General features: G+C 51.3%; 1 protein-coding gene across 1 annotated transcript in view; it reads right to left on the reverse strand.

Annotated features, from left to right (window-relative positions):
* The window catches only part of Igsf21 (immunoglobin superfamily member 21), a 219534-nt gene that overhangs the window by 25875 nt on the left and 178345 nt on the right, over positions 1-15314 (reverse strand). The window contains exon 4 of the mRNA XM_075946054.1: positions 10278-10396. Within this exon, the coding sequence (XP_075802169.1) occupies positions 10278-10396 (119 nt within the window). The remainder of the gene's footprint in view (positions 1-10277; positions 10397-15314) is intronic.

Here is a 15314-nt window from a genome sequence, read left to right on the forward strand (position 1 = left end):
CCAAACTGCCACCTCTTCCTCCACCCAGCCTTGGCTCCTTGGGTCTGTACTTTAGAGATTGCTTAGGGCTGGTTTACTGTAATTAGTGTGTGCCCAGTGGGTGGCTCATCCCTTCAGGCTCCCAGACAGGGACTGGAGCCCATCATTTGCCTCCCAGCAGGCATCCTGGGATGTGTGGTCCTGCTGCTGTGAGTCCTGCCTCTCAGCAGCCCCTGCCAGGAACCTCGGAGCAGTGCCCACCCAGTGGTGGACTCCTAAACCCCCTCTCCTGCCCCATCGGACTCACACATTTGAACGCTAGGTCCCCAGTTGGTGGAACTGTTTGGGAAGGATGAGGAAGTGCTGTTGGAGGAGGCATCACTGGAGGCTGCCTGCGAGGTTTCAAAAGACTCAGTGCCATTCCCAGTGTCTCTTTCTCCCTGTCTCAGGGTTGCATCTCAGGAGATGAGCTTCTAGCGATTGCCTCATTTCCACGCCTGCCTGTTCCCCGCCATAGTCCCCACCATGATGGCCATGGACTGACTCTGAAAACGCAAGCCCAATTACCTCTTTCCTCTATAAGATGCCTTGATCATGGTGTTTTACCACAGCAGCAGAGTAATAAACCAGACAAGAAGGAATTCTTCCGGCAGCACTGTGCTCTAGACACCTCTAAGTAACCCGTTTTGGGAATTCGCCTTTCTCCTCTGGGCTGATTCGACAAAAAGCCTGTGCTCCGGCCAGACCTCAGGGAGGCAGGTTGGCCTCCACCCATCCTTAGGAACTCCTGGTTTTTTTCTTCTGGAAGCCTCCATCCACCCAAGGCAAGCTTCTTTCTATGGGGAAGCTGGAGGAACTGGCCACTGGGGAGCATCCCGTGAACCCAATGCCAAAGTCACATGACTGCCGAGCCAATCACACGTGTGCATCAGGGCCAACACAGAACTGTGAGACAGAATGCAGAGTTCCAGGAGCTAAGGGCTGGGTGGGGTGGAGAGGGGAATGGCTCTGAGGGCAAGAATGCTTGAATTCAGATTCCAACATTCACATAAAGTCAGGTGTGGGGCTGGAGAGATGGCTTAACACTTAAAAGCTTACTGCTCTTGCAAAAGACCTATCTACATTTAATTAAATCTCCAATGACCCGATCGGTGGCTCACAATTGCCTGCAATTGCAGCTCCAGGGGGATCAGGTGTTCTTTGGACTCTGTGGATACCGGCTTGCAGGTGGTGCACATAAGCTCACGTAGCAGAAATTAATTAAGTAAGCAAACTTAAAAAAAAATTCAGGCATGTGAGAAACATTTTTTTGGTGTGTGTGTCAAATGTGGCTCGCCCACCAAGAGACAATATTTCATAATTTTGCCTAAGCCCTGGACATTTCTGAGACTTGATTCTGACACACCCTTCCCCTTCCTTTGTCATATGGTGAGGTACAGTCCTCACCAGTGGGGTGAAGTACAGTGACCACCAGAGTAAGAATGGAAACTAAGAGGCCTTCAAACCCTGGAGCGGGCTTGCCAGCTGGATTCAGTTTGGGTGGATAGGTGTTGCAGGAATTTGCTGGGAAATCTGGACTCCCTCCCTCTCACCACCAATAAAATAACTCAGTATGCGCTATCTGCTCAATGAAAGAGCTAAAGTCATAAAAACTGTTAGAAGAAAACTATGTGGTAACTTGTGCCTGGCATCAGTGAATGGCTCCCTAACTGAGGCGCTAACATCAAGGCAGTAAAAGAAAAGCAGATCAAACAGAATGCGGGAATCAAAGCCTTTTGTTCTGCAGAGGTCACCCTCCTGAAAGTGAAACCCACGGAAAGGGAGAGGGATATGCAGATCAGAGAGCTGATAAGGGACTTGCATCTAAGGAGATCAAGGACCACAACACAGGAGCAAAGGGTGTGAACTGGAGGGTCCCAGGGGAGGTACTGACTAAGTGGCCTAGAGCCTCCTGCCTGGGGCGCAGTTCAAACCCACAAAGAAATGCCACCTCCCCCCACCTGGATGGCTGCCTGGACTAAAAAGACCTCTGGCTTTTAGTAACAAGTACTGGCAAGAACTTAGAGGCGCTGGGTCCTTCATACACTGCTGGGAAGCATAAAACGGGTGTGTTGGAGTCTCACAAAATCCCAGTGCTTGGGAGGCTGAGGCAGGAGGATTGCTGCGAGTTAAGGTAGCCTGGGTTACAGAGTGAGACCTTGTCTCAAAAACACTAATGAAACAATAAAAAAGCGAAACAATAGCAAAAAAAAAAAAATAAAACCCTCCACCCTAATCCCCCCTCCCCAAACTATACAGCATCCGTGAAAGCATTCTACAATTCCCTTAAAAGGCTGAGTCCATTCACCGTTTCACTCAGCAATACGCTCCCAGAGGAGAAGGCAGAAACTACAGTCATTCAAGAACTTGTTCACGGGTAGTCATAGCAGCACAATTCAAGAGCGCCACAAGGTGGGAACAACCCAATGCCTTTCCAGACAAAAGATCCATGAATAAGGGAATCCATACAGTGGGCTACTGCTTAATACTAATATACAATGAAGTGTTGATGCATGGTAAACCATGAATGAACTGTGAGAACATTCACGAAAGAAGCCAGTCACAAAAGCTCCCTATATTTTATATGATTCTGGTTGTTTGACATACTCAGAGTAAGGAATCCTGGGGGGGAAGTTGGATGTGCGACTTATGACCACAAGGTTTCTTTGGAGAATGATGGGAACATTCTAGAAGTGACTATGGTGGTGGCTGTGGGCCCTGGATGTAAATGGGACCCCCTACAAGAATGGTTATGTGGAGTCATCGCTCAATAGAACCATTGCATGAAACGGTAAGGAGGGTGGGGGTGGGGGTGAGTGCCAGCCACAATGAGAGCTGCACAGAACACTCTGGAAGACAAACGTGCCAGGTGTGGAAAGCATTGCACTTTGGCCTGGGGGTCCAAAGGGTCACTCCACCTGCCATCCTCATTGGAAGGGAGGGGGGATCCCTGAGAGAAGGATTGCTCACGCTTGCTCGTGACAGTGCCTCATGTCACCCAGGCTGGCCTCCATCCCGCTATGTTATAGTTGTAGTCTATATAACACAGACTATAACTATATAGCTATAGGTGAGGATGGCCTTGAACTCCTCGGACTCCTGAGTGCTGGGAATATAAGAGCACTCCCACATCCAGTTTGTGTGGTGCTGGGGATGGAACCCAGTGCTTCGTCCTTATTAGGCGAACATTCTTCCCACTCCAGTTCCCCGAGAGGAGTCCTCTTGATAACCCACCAAGGCCTGTTTGTCTGAGTTCCCACTGCTTGGTAAGCTGTGGATGGTGTGGTTGTTTGTGTGGGAATGCCCTCCATAGGCTCTAGATTTGAATTCTTGGTCACCAGAGTGACACTATTTGAAAAGATTAGGAGGTATAGCCGTGTTGGAGGAAGTGTGTCCCTGGGAGTGGGCTTTGAGGTTTCAATAGTCCAAGCCAGGCCCAGTGGCTCTGTCTTCCTGCTGCCTGTGGATCCAGATATAGAACTCTCAACTACTTCTCCAGCACCATGTCTGCCTGCACAGGGTCATGCTCCCCTGCCAGGATGACAATGGACTAAGCCTCTGAACTATAGCCAGCCCCAGTTAAACGCTTGGCTTTGTAAGAGTTGCTGTGGTCATGGTGTCTCTTCACTGCACTAGAATGCCGACTAAGACAGGTGGTTGGTTATGGCATAGGATAAGTCTTTGCTTCCCACCCTCCCACCCACCCCCCATTTTCTGGCTGGGGAACCCAGGCAAGCAACACCACCTTTCTGTTTCCCTCTGTCGGAGGGAAAGCGGCAGAATTGCCCCTTTCAATGCTTGAGTGTCCTGAGGAGAACACACCAAGAGCGGAGCTTGGTGTGCGAGGGCTCACACAATGACAGGTGACCGTGTCACTGGGAACACAGAGCGGTGGCTTCCCAGCTGCAGCTTCCTCCCTCTGTGCTCCATTACAGTCATGGCTTAAAGCTGTTTCCCCAAACATATGGTGAAGTCTTAAGCCTTAGTCCCTGAGAGTGTGACCTTCTTGGTGTAATTAGAGTGAGACGAGAATATCCAGGACCAGGGTGGGTCTTAATCGAATGACTGGTGGCCTCGGAAGGAGAAAGTGTAGGAACTGGGGATGTGGTTCCATAAGTAGAGTGCTTGCCCAGCGTGTGCAAAGCCCTGGGTTAGATCCCCAGCATGTGGTGGCACACGCCTGTAAACACGCGCCTGTAAACAGCCCCGCCATCTGGGGCAGACACAGGAGTATCAGAAGTTCAAGGCCATCCTTGGTTCCAAGCAGGCCCGAGCTACATGAGACCCAGTCTTAAAATAAACTCTAATAAAATAAAATCGGAAAGAAAGAAAAGTAGACAGGGTGGCACAACCTTGTGGAAAGAGATACCACGTGGCACAGAGACCGATTCACATGAAGGAGGACTGGGTCACGGAGCAGAGCCGTGAAGGCCGTGACAGTCACCAGTGGCCAGTCACTGTGACCATTGTCTACCAGTTCATGGTCACAAGCTCCAGGCAGGCCTGGAAAATGAGTACACTTTGAAGGTTCACGTGGGGATCTCAAGCTGTGTCGTCCCTGTTGGAAGGAGGTCACAGGGTGAGGACTCTGCCTTGCTTTCCACTGGACTCTTCACCTGGAACAGGGTTGGGGCTGGAGGCTGCTGAGAAATGTGCTCCTGAGTGGCCATCGTACCTTCTCCAAATGCCATCTTCTCCAAGGGGCCCTGTTCAAAACAACCCCACCTCTCTCTGCTGGTCCCTGACCGCTATGCCACATTTTTGGGCACACACAGGCTCAGAGCCCACTTTCTGGTCTGCACCTGAAGTCCATGGCACTTTTGTTTGTCTTCTTCCAGTGCACAGGATGGTACCTAGAAAGCGTCACAGACGCGTCTGACTTTTTGACCTTGCCATATGACGCTGTCATCTACAAACTGCAAAATGTATCTCACAAGGCTTCCAGTAGGTTTCAGGTTTCGGTGGGCCACATCCGTAACTATCCGGAGCCACACACCCCGCCTGTGGGCTGAAGGTTGGACATGCTTGCTAACTGCTCAATAAACACTTGCCAGATGAAGATTAGATGAGAGAGTGACCCGAGGCAGACAAGGGAGTCACTTTCTGATCTATTTGGACAAAAAAGACCTTCTGGGCTCAGCTGGTGGAGTGTTTGCAGAGAAGCCCTGGGTTCTGTTCTCAGAACCTCATGCAACCTGGCATGGTGCATGCCTGTAATCCCAGCCCTTGGGAGATGGAAGCAGGAAGATTAGAAGTTCAAGAGGGAGGCTGGAGAGATGACTCAGTGGTTAAGAGCACTGGTTTCTCTTGCAGAGGACCTACGTCCAATTTTCAGCACCCACATGATAGTGAGCGACTATCTGCAACTCCAGTTCTAGAGGATCTGGCGCCCTCTTCTGGCTTCTGAAGATAATACGTGCACATGCTTCACAGACAAAACACACACTTAAAATAAAATGAATACATTTTCTTAAAAGAGAAGGTCAAGGTCATTGCTGGATACACACTGAGTTTGAGGATAGCCTGGGCTACATGAGACCCTGTCTTTAAAATAAGACATTATGTATTATTAGCTATTAAATACTATTTTTTGGAAAGGAAGTTGAATGACATATCAGAAGTAGATACTAACTTAACTGGAGTTCGTATCCAGGACTTCAAGTCCAGTGCACTGCTAGGAATAGTTGAGAGGAAACGGTTGTTACGGGCAGCGGAGGGGAGGTGTGAGGGAATAGGAATGAAGGCAGTGTGGATGTTTGCTCTCCCTTCTCCAAACTGCTGTGTTGTAGAATAATCCTTCTGTACATTGTGACTATATATTACTCTCATTGGTTAATAAAGAACCGATTGGCCAGAAGCCAGGCAGGAAGTATGGGTGGGACAGCCAAGCAGAATGCTAGGAGGAAGAAGGCAGAAGCAGTGAAGTTGCAGGAGATCCAGAGGGAGCAAGATATGCTGGAGGATAGGTAAAGCCCCGAGCCATGTGGCAATACATAGATGAACAGAAATGGGTTGATTTAAGTTGTAAGAGCTAGTTAGTAATAAGCCTGAGCTATCTACCGAGCATTTGTAATTAAGCCTCTCTGTGGTTACTTGGGACTGGCAGCTGGGAAAGAAAACTCCACCTACACCCCTACATCCTCACCTGGGTACCCCAACCCCACCTGCCTATAGGAGAGTCCAGTGCCAGATGCTCCAACCTGGCCTTGGTGAGTGAGGCCTCTGTCCTACACCCTACTATGATGGGTATTTGGGTTACAAACAACCTATGACAAAGGTGGGGGGTGTTCCCTTGGGAGTATGAACGGAGTTAAAGCTGCTGGGTGTGAACAATGCAGGCCAGATATGACCTGCTAGCCCCAGGCTCTGTCACTCACAGGGCAGGTCTCTTAACTCTCAGGGCCTTTGCTCCCTGCCCTGTAAAACAAGGACAGCCATGTCAATAGGAGCCCTTGGAGGGTCATGTGGCAAGCTTTGGTGTGTGCACTGAGCTGGGACCAGCACAGGCAAGATGCTATGACCTGAGGTGGCACCCCGGCCAGCCAGGAGGAAGACTTCAGCCTCGACAGGGGCGAAGAGCCCAGGCCTCATTATGTTTAATTGCTTGTAACGCGAGCCCCTTAACACGCTCACCCCCGTGACCTGCACCTCCAGGAGGTAGCTTTACCATCCTCCCGTGACTCTGTGCAAGCCACATATTCCCAGAGCCCAGCACGCAGCTCTCAAATTGGCTCACGATTTGTCGGCGGCTTGGATAAAAACATTTTAATGGCTGTGTGCAGCACACACCCTGAGTGTCGCTCACGGGCCTCCTGAATGTCTTTTCCTACCACATAGCAGGATATGATAGGCGTGAAATTACAGCCACTCTTTCAGTTTTATCTCCACCCAGAGGCCTCTGTGAGAAGCTGTGGTCGACTGACAGCGTGCAATGACTTTGATGGAGGTAGCCTGGGCCCTGTCCACAGTCTCGGCTCCTCTCTTCACTATCCTGGGAGGCTCTCTGTACTCCTAGAACTGGGGTTCCACCCCGCCTCACTGTTAGCTGTCACACCCTCGTGGCACCAAGGGGACCTGGGCATTGAACGGTCTCTACTTGCTTGGAGGGTCTCTGAAACACCGAGAAAGGATCCAGGCAGGGTCAGAGATAAGTCTAGATTGTGAGGGCCTGTGATTTTGGAAACTGACCTTGGCACAGACAAATTTGAAGAATGTTGTGGAGGTGAAGGAAGCATAATTAAAAACAAACAAACAAAGCCTCTCAGGGCTGGGGAGATGGCTAACAGGTTAAAGAGCTTCTGTTGCAAGCATGAGAACTGGAGTTCAAATCCCCCAAATCTATGTAAATGCTGAGAAGGTATGGTGGCCCACCTGGAATTCTCCAGAACAAGCTGGAAAGACAGACTGGTAATAGCAGCAAGCTCTGGGGTTGATTGAGAGACCCTGCCTCCACGAATAGCGTAGAAGGGCAATTGAGGAGGACTCTCAGTATCACATGCAAATGCGCCCACGTACATGCACTCATCACACGAGCAAACAAGTACACACAAACATGGAAAAATAAAACTTAAATCTCTTTGAGCTGGAGAGGAGTGCTCATTCTGTGGCCACTCCCCTGTGGGAATGCTGGGGCTTAGCCTTGACCCAGCCTCAGTGTCTCTGTTTTTTTTTTTTATCAAATAACATTTGTCAGGACAACAAAGCCTGTTATACTCTGGCAATCAACGAGAGCACAAAGGCAGTGGTTAAAAAAAAACTGCCGTGCAAATGTGAGGACTGGAGTTCGAATCCCAGCATCCCTGCATAAACTGGATATGCTCTGAGTGTGCCCAACACAGAGGCAGAGAAAGGAGGACTGTTGGGGCTTGCTGACTGCCAGTCTAGCCGCAAACTCAAGCTTCCCGTCCATGGAAAAAGCCTGCCACTGGGCCAATAGTTATAGAAGACACCTGATGCCTTCCTCTGGGCTCTGTGTACGCGCATGGGCAAGGACACTCAACACAGCTATCATCATACCCTCCCCCTCCAATTTTGATTGACAGTTGCTGAGTCACTGGGTGCAGACCCCACGGAAAGGAAGGCATGCTGTCATGGTGACCTCATGCAATGCCACTGAAGGGAAGACTTCTTCAGGTGGCATGAACAGCGGGTGGCTGCTGCCCTTCTCAAGGCTGCCACAGCTCCTGGCTCCTTCTCCAGGTGAGGGGCAGAGACAGGTGGACTCTAGATAGGAGGCCCTGGGAAGCCAGAAAGGCAAAACACTCCCACTGTCCCTGCCACTCCCAGAAGCACTCCAAGCTTCCAGAACTTTCACTCCTCGGGTGACTCATAAACACCGTGGTCTACGAGAGAGGCATCTACAAAATATTCCTCAAAAGTCCAGCTGTGTAGCTCAGTGGGTGGAGCGCTCGCTTTGCAATCACGCAATCACGAAACCCTGGGTTCAGTCCCAGCACTGGGAAGGCAGAAGCAGGGGTTCAGTCCCAGCACTGGGAAGGCAGAAGCAGGAAGTTTAGGAGTTCAAGGTCACACTTGGCAAGATAGAAAGCTAGAGGCCAGCCCGGGCTACGTAAAATCCTGTCTCGAAAACAAAAACAAATAAACAAAATGGGGTTCATGATAGTCTTTCCTGCCTGGTTAGTTGTGAGGGTGGAGAGACATGGGTTCATGGGTACGTGTGAGCACCTGGCTAATCGCCCAGTGGCCGCAGAGGGAATTGGCCTCCTCTTGAGTCCCTCCGTCCTAATTAACACGTCCTCCCTTCCCATGTCCTCTTTGCCCATTGCCCTCCTCTACTTTCCTGCCAGCATCTATCACGGTCACCTGCCATTGTATTGCTTCATCTGCGCCTGTGTCTGAGGCCTGGTTCACACCCTGCACTGCAAACGCACCAAGGACCGGAACGTAGGTTCTGTTCAAAGTTTGTCCCTGTGTCTAGGCCCAGAGCAGGTGCCCTGGATGCTCCATAAACATTTGATGAGTAAACAGTGAGACCTGTCTCTCTCATTGGCCTGGGAGCCCCTGGATGATGCAGGCTGTGTTTCTTCCCTGGGGCGGCCAGAGCAGGGTTGTACACTGAGCATGCTCTGTCAGAGGAGCCGGCCAGTCTGCCCAGCAATGCCACCTCTCCCCAAGCTACTGCGGTGGGATCAATGTTGCTCCAGAGGTCTGGCCTTTGGAGGTTTTCAATTTCCCTAGATCGAGGACTTTCCGCAGGGCCTTTGTGCTCTCATTGATTGCCAGAGTATAACAGGCTTTGTTGCCCTGACAAATATTATTTGATAAGAAAAACAGAGACACAGAGACTGGGTCAAGGCCAAGCCCCAGCATTCCCACAGGGGAGTGGCCACAGAATGGGGGTTCCTCTGGCAAGACCAACGTGCTGGTGGGACTTCCGGAGATCACTCACAGCAAGGCCTTGCATTTCCAATGGAGAAACTAAGGCTGGGTGAGGGTTGATCCAGCCAATGTCACATCAACTGGACACAGATACTAGTATTCTGTCCACACTGCACCAATTAAGGCACAGAGCCAGGGTGAGAACCCAGGAGCCCTATACTCAGCCCAGAATGTTTTCTGACTTCCTGGCCTTTCAACACCCCCAGAAAAGCCCTGGGAGGAGCATGGGGAGGGGAGGAGTATTATTATAGCTGAGATGCTGGGTTCCTTCCCTTGAGGCTCCTGGGCAGTTATCACCTATAGAAGATGCTCAGGGAACGTACTTCTCAGGGCTTCTACTGATGGGGCCTTGGCCTCTGCTGGGAAAGCAGCTGCAGTGGCCACAGGATCAGGGCCTCCCTCCACTAGCCATGCCATGCCACAGGGCCCATAGCTGGGTGGCTCAAGGGATGACATCCCTTGCCAACCTTCTATAAATGTGGCTCAGGGGCTGTGGTAGCCTGCTGTCTCTGGACAGCAGTCATACTTCCGTCGGTGACTCCTTTAGTCCAATCCACAAGCAGCCTGTCACACGCCGAATACATGATGATCAGGGACAAGGAAGAGACTCTGAGTCCTTACAGCTTGGGGCTGGGAAGAGAATGGGTCCCTAGCAAGAGGCTGTTGGGACCAAGTTCCACCATCACAGCCTTGCCACAGTCTGACCTTTTCCTCCTCCCAGCCAAAGGCAGTGGATGGGAGAGGGTCATACACAAACCACAGGGATTTGACAAAGGGTCCCAGAACAGTTCCTGTGAGCCTGCAAGTGTGTGCATGCACACGCCCACGCCACATCCCTCCTTCCCAGGTCACAGACTCACCCATGACATTGAGGAAGATGTTGCCTGAGGCGAGGACCACCTTCTCCCTGGTGGCTCTGTCGTAGATACCCACGTGGCATTCATAGGGACCGTTGTCTGAGATCCGGACCTCAGGCAGCCTGCGGGGGAGCAGATGAAAGGGTTAGGCTTGTATTAGAAGGCTGAGCAGGCAGTTTTCCATGAGACCAACCCCCGTGCACACCTGTTCGGGCTCCACTCATCCACTCGGTGAAGACTTTGCACACCTGTGATCTGGGCTGGGAGGATGGGTGGCATTCATGCAGCACCCACTGTATACAGGCTCTGTGTCTGTTGCTTCAAAGGGGGACAGTGAGTGCTATGTTTGCCCTGAGCTGTGCCCGAGAGCAGCTGCTGGGCTGGTCATGTGACACTCTTAGGATGCCCTCTGGGTGATGCAGGTTTCGAGGGTGGCTACCAGCATGGGGCCTGACCCCACTCGTTCCTCACAACCACCATTGTCTTAGTTACTGTTCTATTGCTGTGAAGAGATCCCGTGACCAAGGTAACTTCTAGAAGGAAGCATTTAATTAGGAGCTGGCGTACTGTTTCAGAGGTGAGTCCATGATCATCACGGTGCTGACAACCACCATTGTCTTAGTTACTGTTCTATTGCTGTGAAGAGATCCCGTGACCAAGGTAACTTCTAGAAGGAAGCATTTAATTAGGGGCTGGCGTATTGTTTCAGAGGTGAGTCCAATGATCATCACGGTGCTGAAACAGTGGCTGATCTGAAGGGAGGGGGCACAGAGAGAGTCTGGGCCTGGCATAGGCTTTTGAAACCTCAGAGCCCACTGCAGTCACACACTTCCTCCAAGACCACACCTCCTACTCCTTCCCAAACTGTTCCACCAGCAATCGTTCCCATGTAACCTGTCACAGCCACAATGCATTCCATGTGGTCCCTACATTCCATGAACAGGTAAACTGTGGCAGGAGACGGTCATGACTACCCCATCCTGTACAGCTGTCACCGTGAGGCCTTGGAGTCCTGTCTCCATACCGCCATGGACACCATATGCCCAGTTCCGAGGACACCAAAAGAAGCACAATTATGTTCCTGTCTCCAAGGAATCCCCCCCCCCCCCATAGACAGGGACAGAGGACAACTGACCAGTGCTCCACACTCAGGCCATTGGCTCTGCCTCCAAGGTTTCCAGATCTATGGTGTGGGAGTCCCCCTATACTTCCTTCTTGCCTTTTCATTGGAAAGGCCCAAGAGCAAATAGCTCAGGCTTTGTTCCCCCATTGAAGTTGGTCTTCGGTCTGGGGAGATAGCCCGGACCTTTTTCAGAGGACCTGAGACTGGTTCTTAGCCTCCACATTGGATGATTCATAACAGTCTGTAACTCCAGCTCCAGGGGAATCTAATTTGACATCTCTGATCCCTCATGTACATACCCACCCAAAGACACAGAAACACATAGGGAAATTAATACACACACACACACACATGGGTGTTGGGAGAGATAGATCAGTGGTTAGGAGCATTTGTTGCTCTTGCAGAAGACCAGGTTCTATTCCCAGCACCCATATGGCAGCTCATAACTGTCTGTAACTTCAGTTCCAGGGAATCTGACTCCCTCTTCTGGCCACTACAGGTACTGCACACACATGGGGTACATACATATATGCAGGCAAAATACTCATACACATACAATTAAAAAACGAATCTAAAAAAAAAGCTGATCTCTTGTAATTTCTCACTGTTTCCTCATAGCACACAGACAGTTGAAGAGAATATGTCAACCAATCAATGTGCCAGGGTTCCAATAAAACTTTATTTGTGATTATTGAGTTTTCTGCCACTCAGAATGTTCATGTCACGGAATATACTTGTACTTTTCTTTTTCTCCTCCAACCATTTAAAAATCGTTAAAACATTCTCAGTTCACAAGCTGTGGCTAAACAGACTAGAGTCTGATGATTCATGTTCTAGATCATTCTACAGGGTCATGTCATTCCAGAATGAGTTGGTATGCCATTCTTTCTCCTAGGGTCTGGTCATAATCCAGACACCCCTTTCTTCTATCTAGGCTGCAAAGAACCAAGTTTAAATGGTGCTTCCCCCCTGTGTGGAATCCACGGAACTTTGGGGAAGCCATACCTTTGAGCACCCACTTTCTTATAAAAAAAAATGGAGATGACACATCCCGGAACTGAGTGAAGACAGACTTTGAGAAACACTTGCTAGCACTGCACACACCTGTCCAGAGGCCATGGGTGACCCTCACCCTGTGATGCCTCCAAGGGAGAGAATTCCTGCCAAGGAGTATCCAGGAACTTTGGCTAGCAGAAGTCTCAACCTGGTACTACACTAGGCAAATCCGGATCTCCTCACATCCCAACCTATACTGGCCTCTTTCTGAGCACTCTGCCTTGGTGTTGACGTTTGCATTTTCAGAGCAGGGAGAAAACCAGGGGAGACACCCACATTTGTTCATGGTCCTCCTCCACCTAACCAGCCTAGCCCTCCTGCAGAGGCCCGTGGTGGGGAGGGAAGTGGAGAGACCATTATCAGCTCAAGGCTCTTCCCGGGCAACTCCTGAACTGGGAGTCCCCTTCCGAGCAATACTTCCTCCCCCTCTGCCTGCTCCGAGCTCCTCTTTAATCTTGTGCCGAGCAGTTTAACCTCAGGTTCCAGCCTGTCTCAGCTTCTTTTGCTTATGAGTCATTTCTATGCCCCGCCCCCCACATGCCACTTCCCCCACCTGGGCTCCCAGCCTCTTCCTAGGCTGTTGTCACTTTGAGCTGAGCCAGCTCCTCTAGCGGCCCCTCCCTTGCACAGCGCCCAGCACTCATTAGCATAAACAACACCCTCATTTCCATAGACTCCACAGAGGTTGCCATCTGGTCTCCTCACTGTCAGGAGGGACTGAAGTGTGGGGAGCGCCCTTTCCGTGGGCGTGCGGGGGAAGGGGGGGATGCCGCCCCCGCCCCTTCCACTCCTCCTCTCAGAAGGAAGTGTCTTGACGGTGGGAACAGCAGGGAACCCTTCTCCCCTGGGAATGATGTCCTTTGTTAATGCAGCTAGATTGAGAACAGCAACATACTCGCTGCGCCTGGGAACTGAGTGACAACCACCTTAAGTGACATGTTTCGGCTATGCTCACAGGTGTCTGTTATGCAGCCGACCTGCTTGAGTGACTTTCGAGGGAGACAGGTGCAGGGGGTGTGTAAAGAAACGGGCTCAGGGGACGGGCTCCCGGGTGACATCACCAGATGGTAGGGGCATGGCGGCTATGCAGATGTGTTTATGGGACCCCAGCACTGGGGACGTGTTCGGGAGCCGCTCCGCTGATGACATGCTCAAGTAACGGTAACACAAGCCATGTGTTTGGGTGATGTGTGGTTGACACCTCACAGGTGGTGTGGGAGACAGCTCAGTGGACACGTGGTGGCACGGCGCTTTTAAAGAAAAGACAGCTTCCCATCTGGGTCTGTTCCTACAGCTCCACTCAGTGCTCCTCGCTGGGCTCCAGGGTTTCTGCCTGGCCTGGCTGGACCGTTAACCAAGAGCATTTACTGGGCACAAGCATGACAGTTCTCGTCCCACTCTCCCAGGCAGTGAGTGGACAGGTCCTGGGCATCCACCTCTTCTCGAGTCCTGAGCTGCACTGTTTCCCCTTCTCCACTCTATCCCCGCCCCGTTCTCTCCTGCAGCCAGGCTCAGGATTTAAGTGGGGCTTCTCTGTACCTTTTAATGCCCCTTCCCTGCAGAATCCAGACCAAGTACTCCCCTCTAAACCGCTCTGAAAACTGCTTTCAGTCTTTGGAAGAAAATGGCCAGGAACTTCCCACAGAGCCTCCTCAGCTACCACAGCCCCACTACCTCCCCTCCCTCCAGTCACAGCTCCTCTGTTCTCGTTCTTTCTTCCTGCATATACCTTGTTCCTGCTTTATAAGATAACATTTTTACTTGGGATAATCTTAAATCATGGGAAAGTAGCCAAGATAAGAGTCCCCAGACACCCCACGCTACCTTTCTCCTATCTCAGCTACCATCTGAATCCAGACGCAGCCTCATCCCCAGGCTCGGCCTGGCTCTCATCTCCGATCCGCAGCTGCCAGGTCACAGCTTTGCTCCACACCTAACCGCCTCGTCTCCTTCATCAAACCCTGAGATCTTGCTTCCCCTGTTGTCCTCGGAAAGTGGATTAAGTGGCCCAGAGCCCACCCCGCCCCCAGCCCTGAGCCACATTGATCAGAAGGCTGGGTAGAAGGTCTTCGCAGGCAGCAGGGGGCCGAGGGGGTGGGGAGGAGGCCGCTCTCATCGGTGATGGCCTGAGATCAGATCGATAAACTATTAATAACCGCGGCGTTTGTGTGCAGATAGAGGCAATGCAGTTTAGCGGCTGGAGTTTACCAACACTGACGGCATCTCTGAAAGGCGAGTAATTGTGTTTGTGGAAAGCTGGGAACAGGGGGAGCACAAGTTTTGCCTTAGCTTGCTGGTCTGAGCCTCATCCTGGGGAGGATGAGGGCTGAACACTGCGGCTTCTGCAGTGTGGAGTGGGGCGGGGCAGGCACCGAGGGCCACATCTGCACAGAGACTTAGACCTACTGTGTGACCTGCATCTAGACCTACTGTGTGACCCGCATCTAGACCTACCGTATGTCCTGGTACCTCAGTCTATTGTGTGCTCTGATATTTGGATTAGCTGTGTACCTCAGCATCCAGGCCTACTATGTGGCCTGGACTCTAGACCTACTGTCTGCCCTGATCTATGCCTATGGTGTCTAGACCAACTACGCGCCCTAGCATTTAGACCTACCGTATGACTCTCAAGACTGAGCTTTGTGGTGGTGTGGAGATATTCACCAGTTACTCTATCCATACTCCGAGAGTTTCCCTCTTTCCAGTGCCTGTTGGATCAATATGTGACCCCCAGCTCAGTCTCAGCCGCCATCTGGACCTCTGAGGAGAGCATGTGACTTCTGTCAGGCTCAGGGTACTGCCCAGGGCTGGTGCATCATGAGTGTCCAGTGACATAGATCCTAGAGGCTGGTAGAGTTCCT

This window comes from Microtus pennsylvanicus, chromosome 13 (assembly GCF_037038515.1).
Source record: "Microtus pennsylvanicus isolate mMicPen1 chromosome 13, mMicPen1.hap1, whole genome shotgun sequence".
Taxonomy (NCBI): Eukaryota; Metazoa; Chordata; class Mammalia; order Rodentia; family Cricetidae; genus Microtus; species Microtus pennsylvanicus.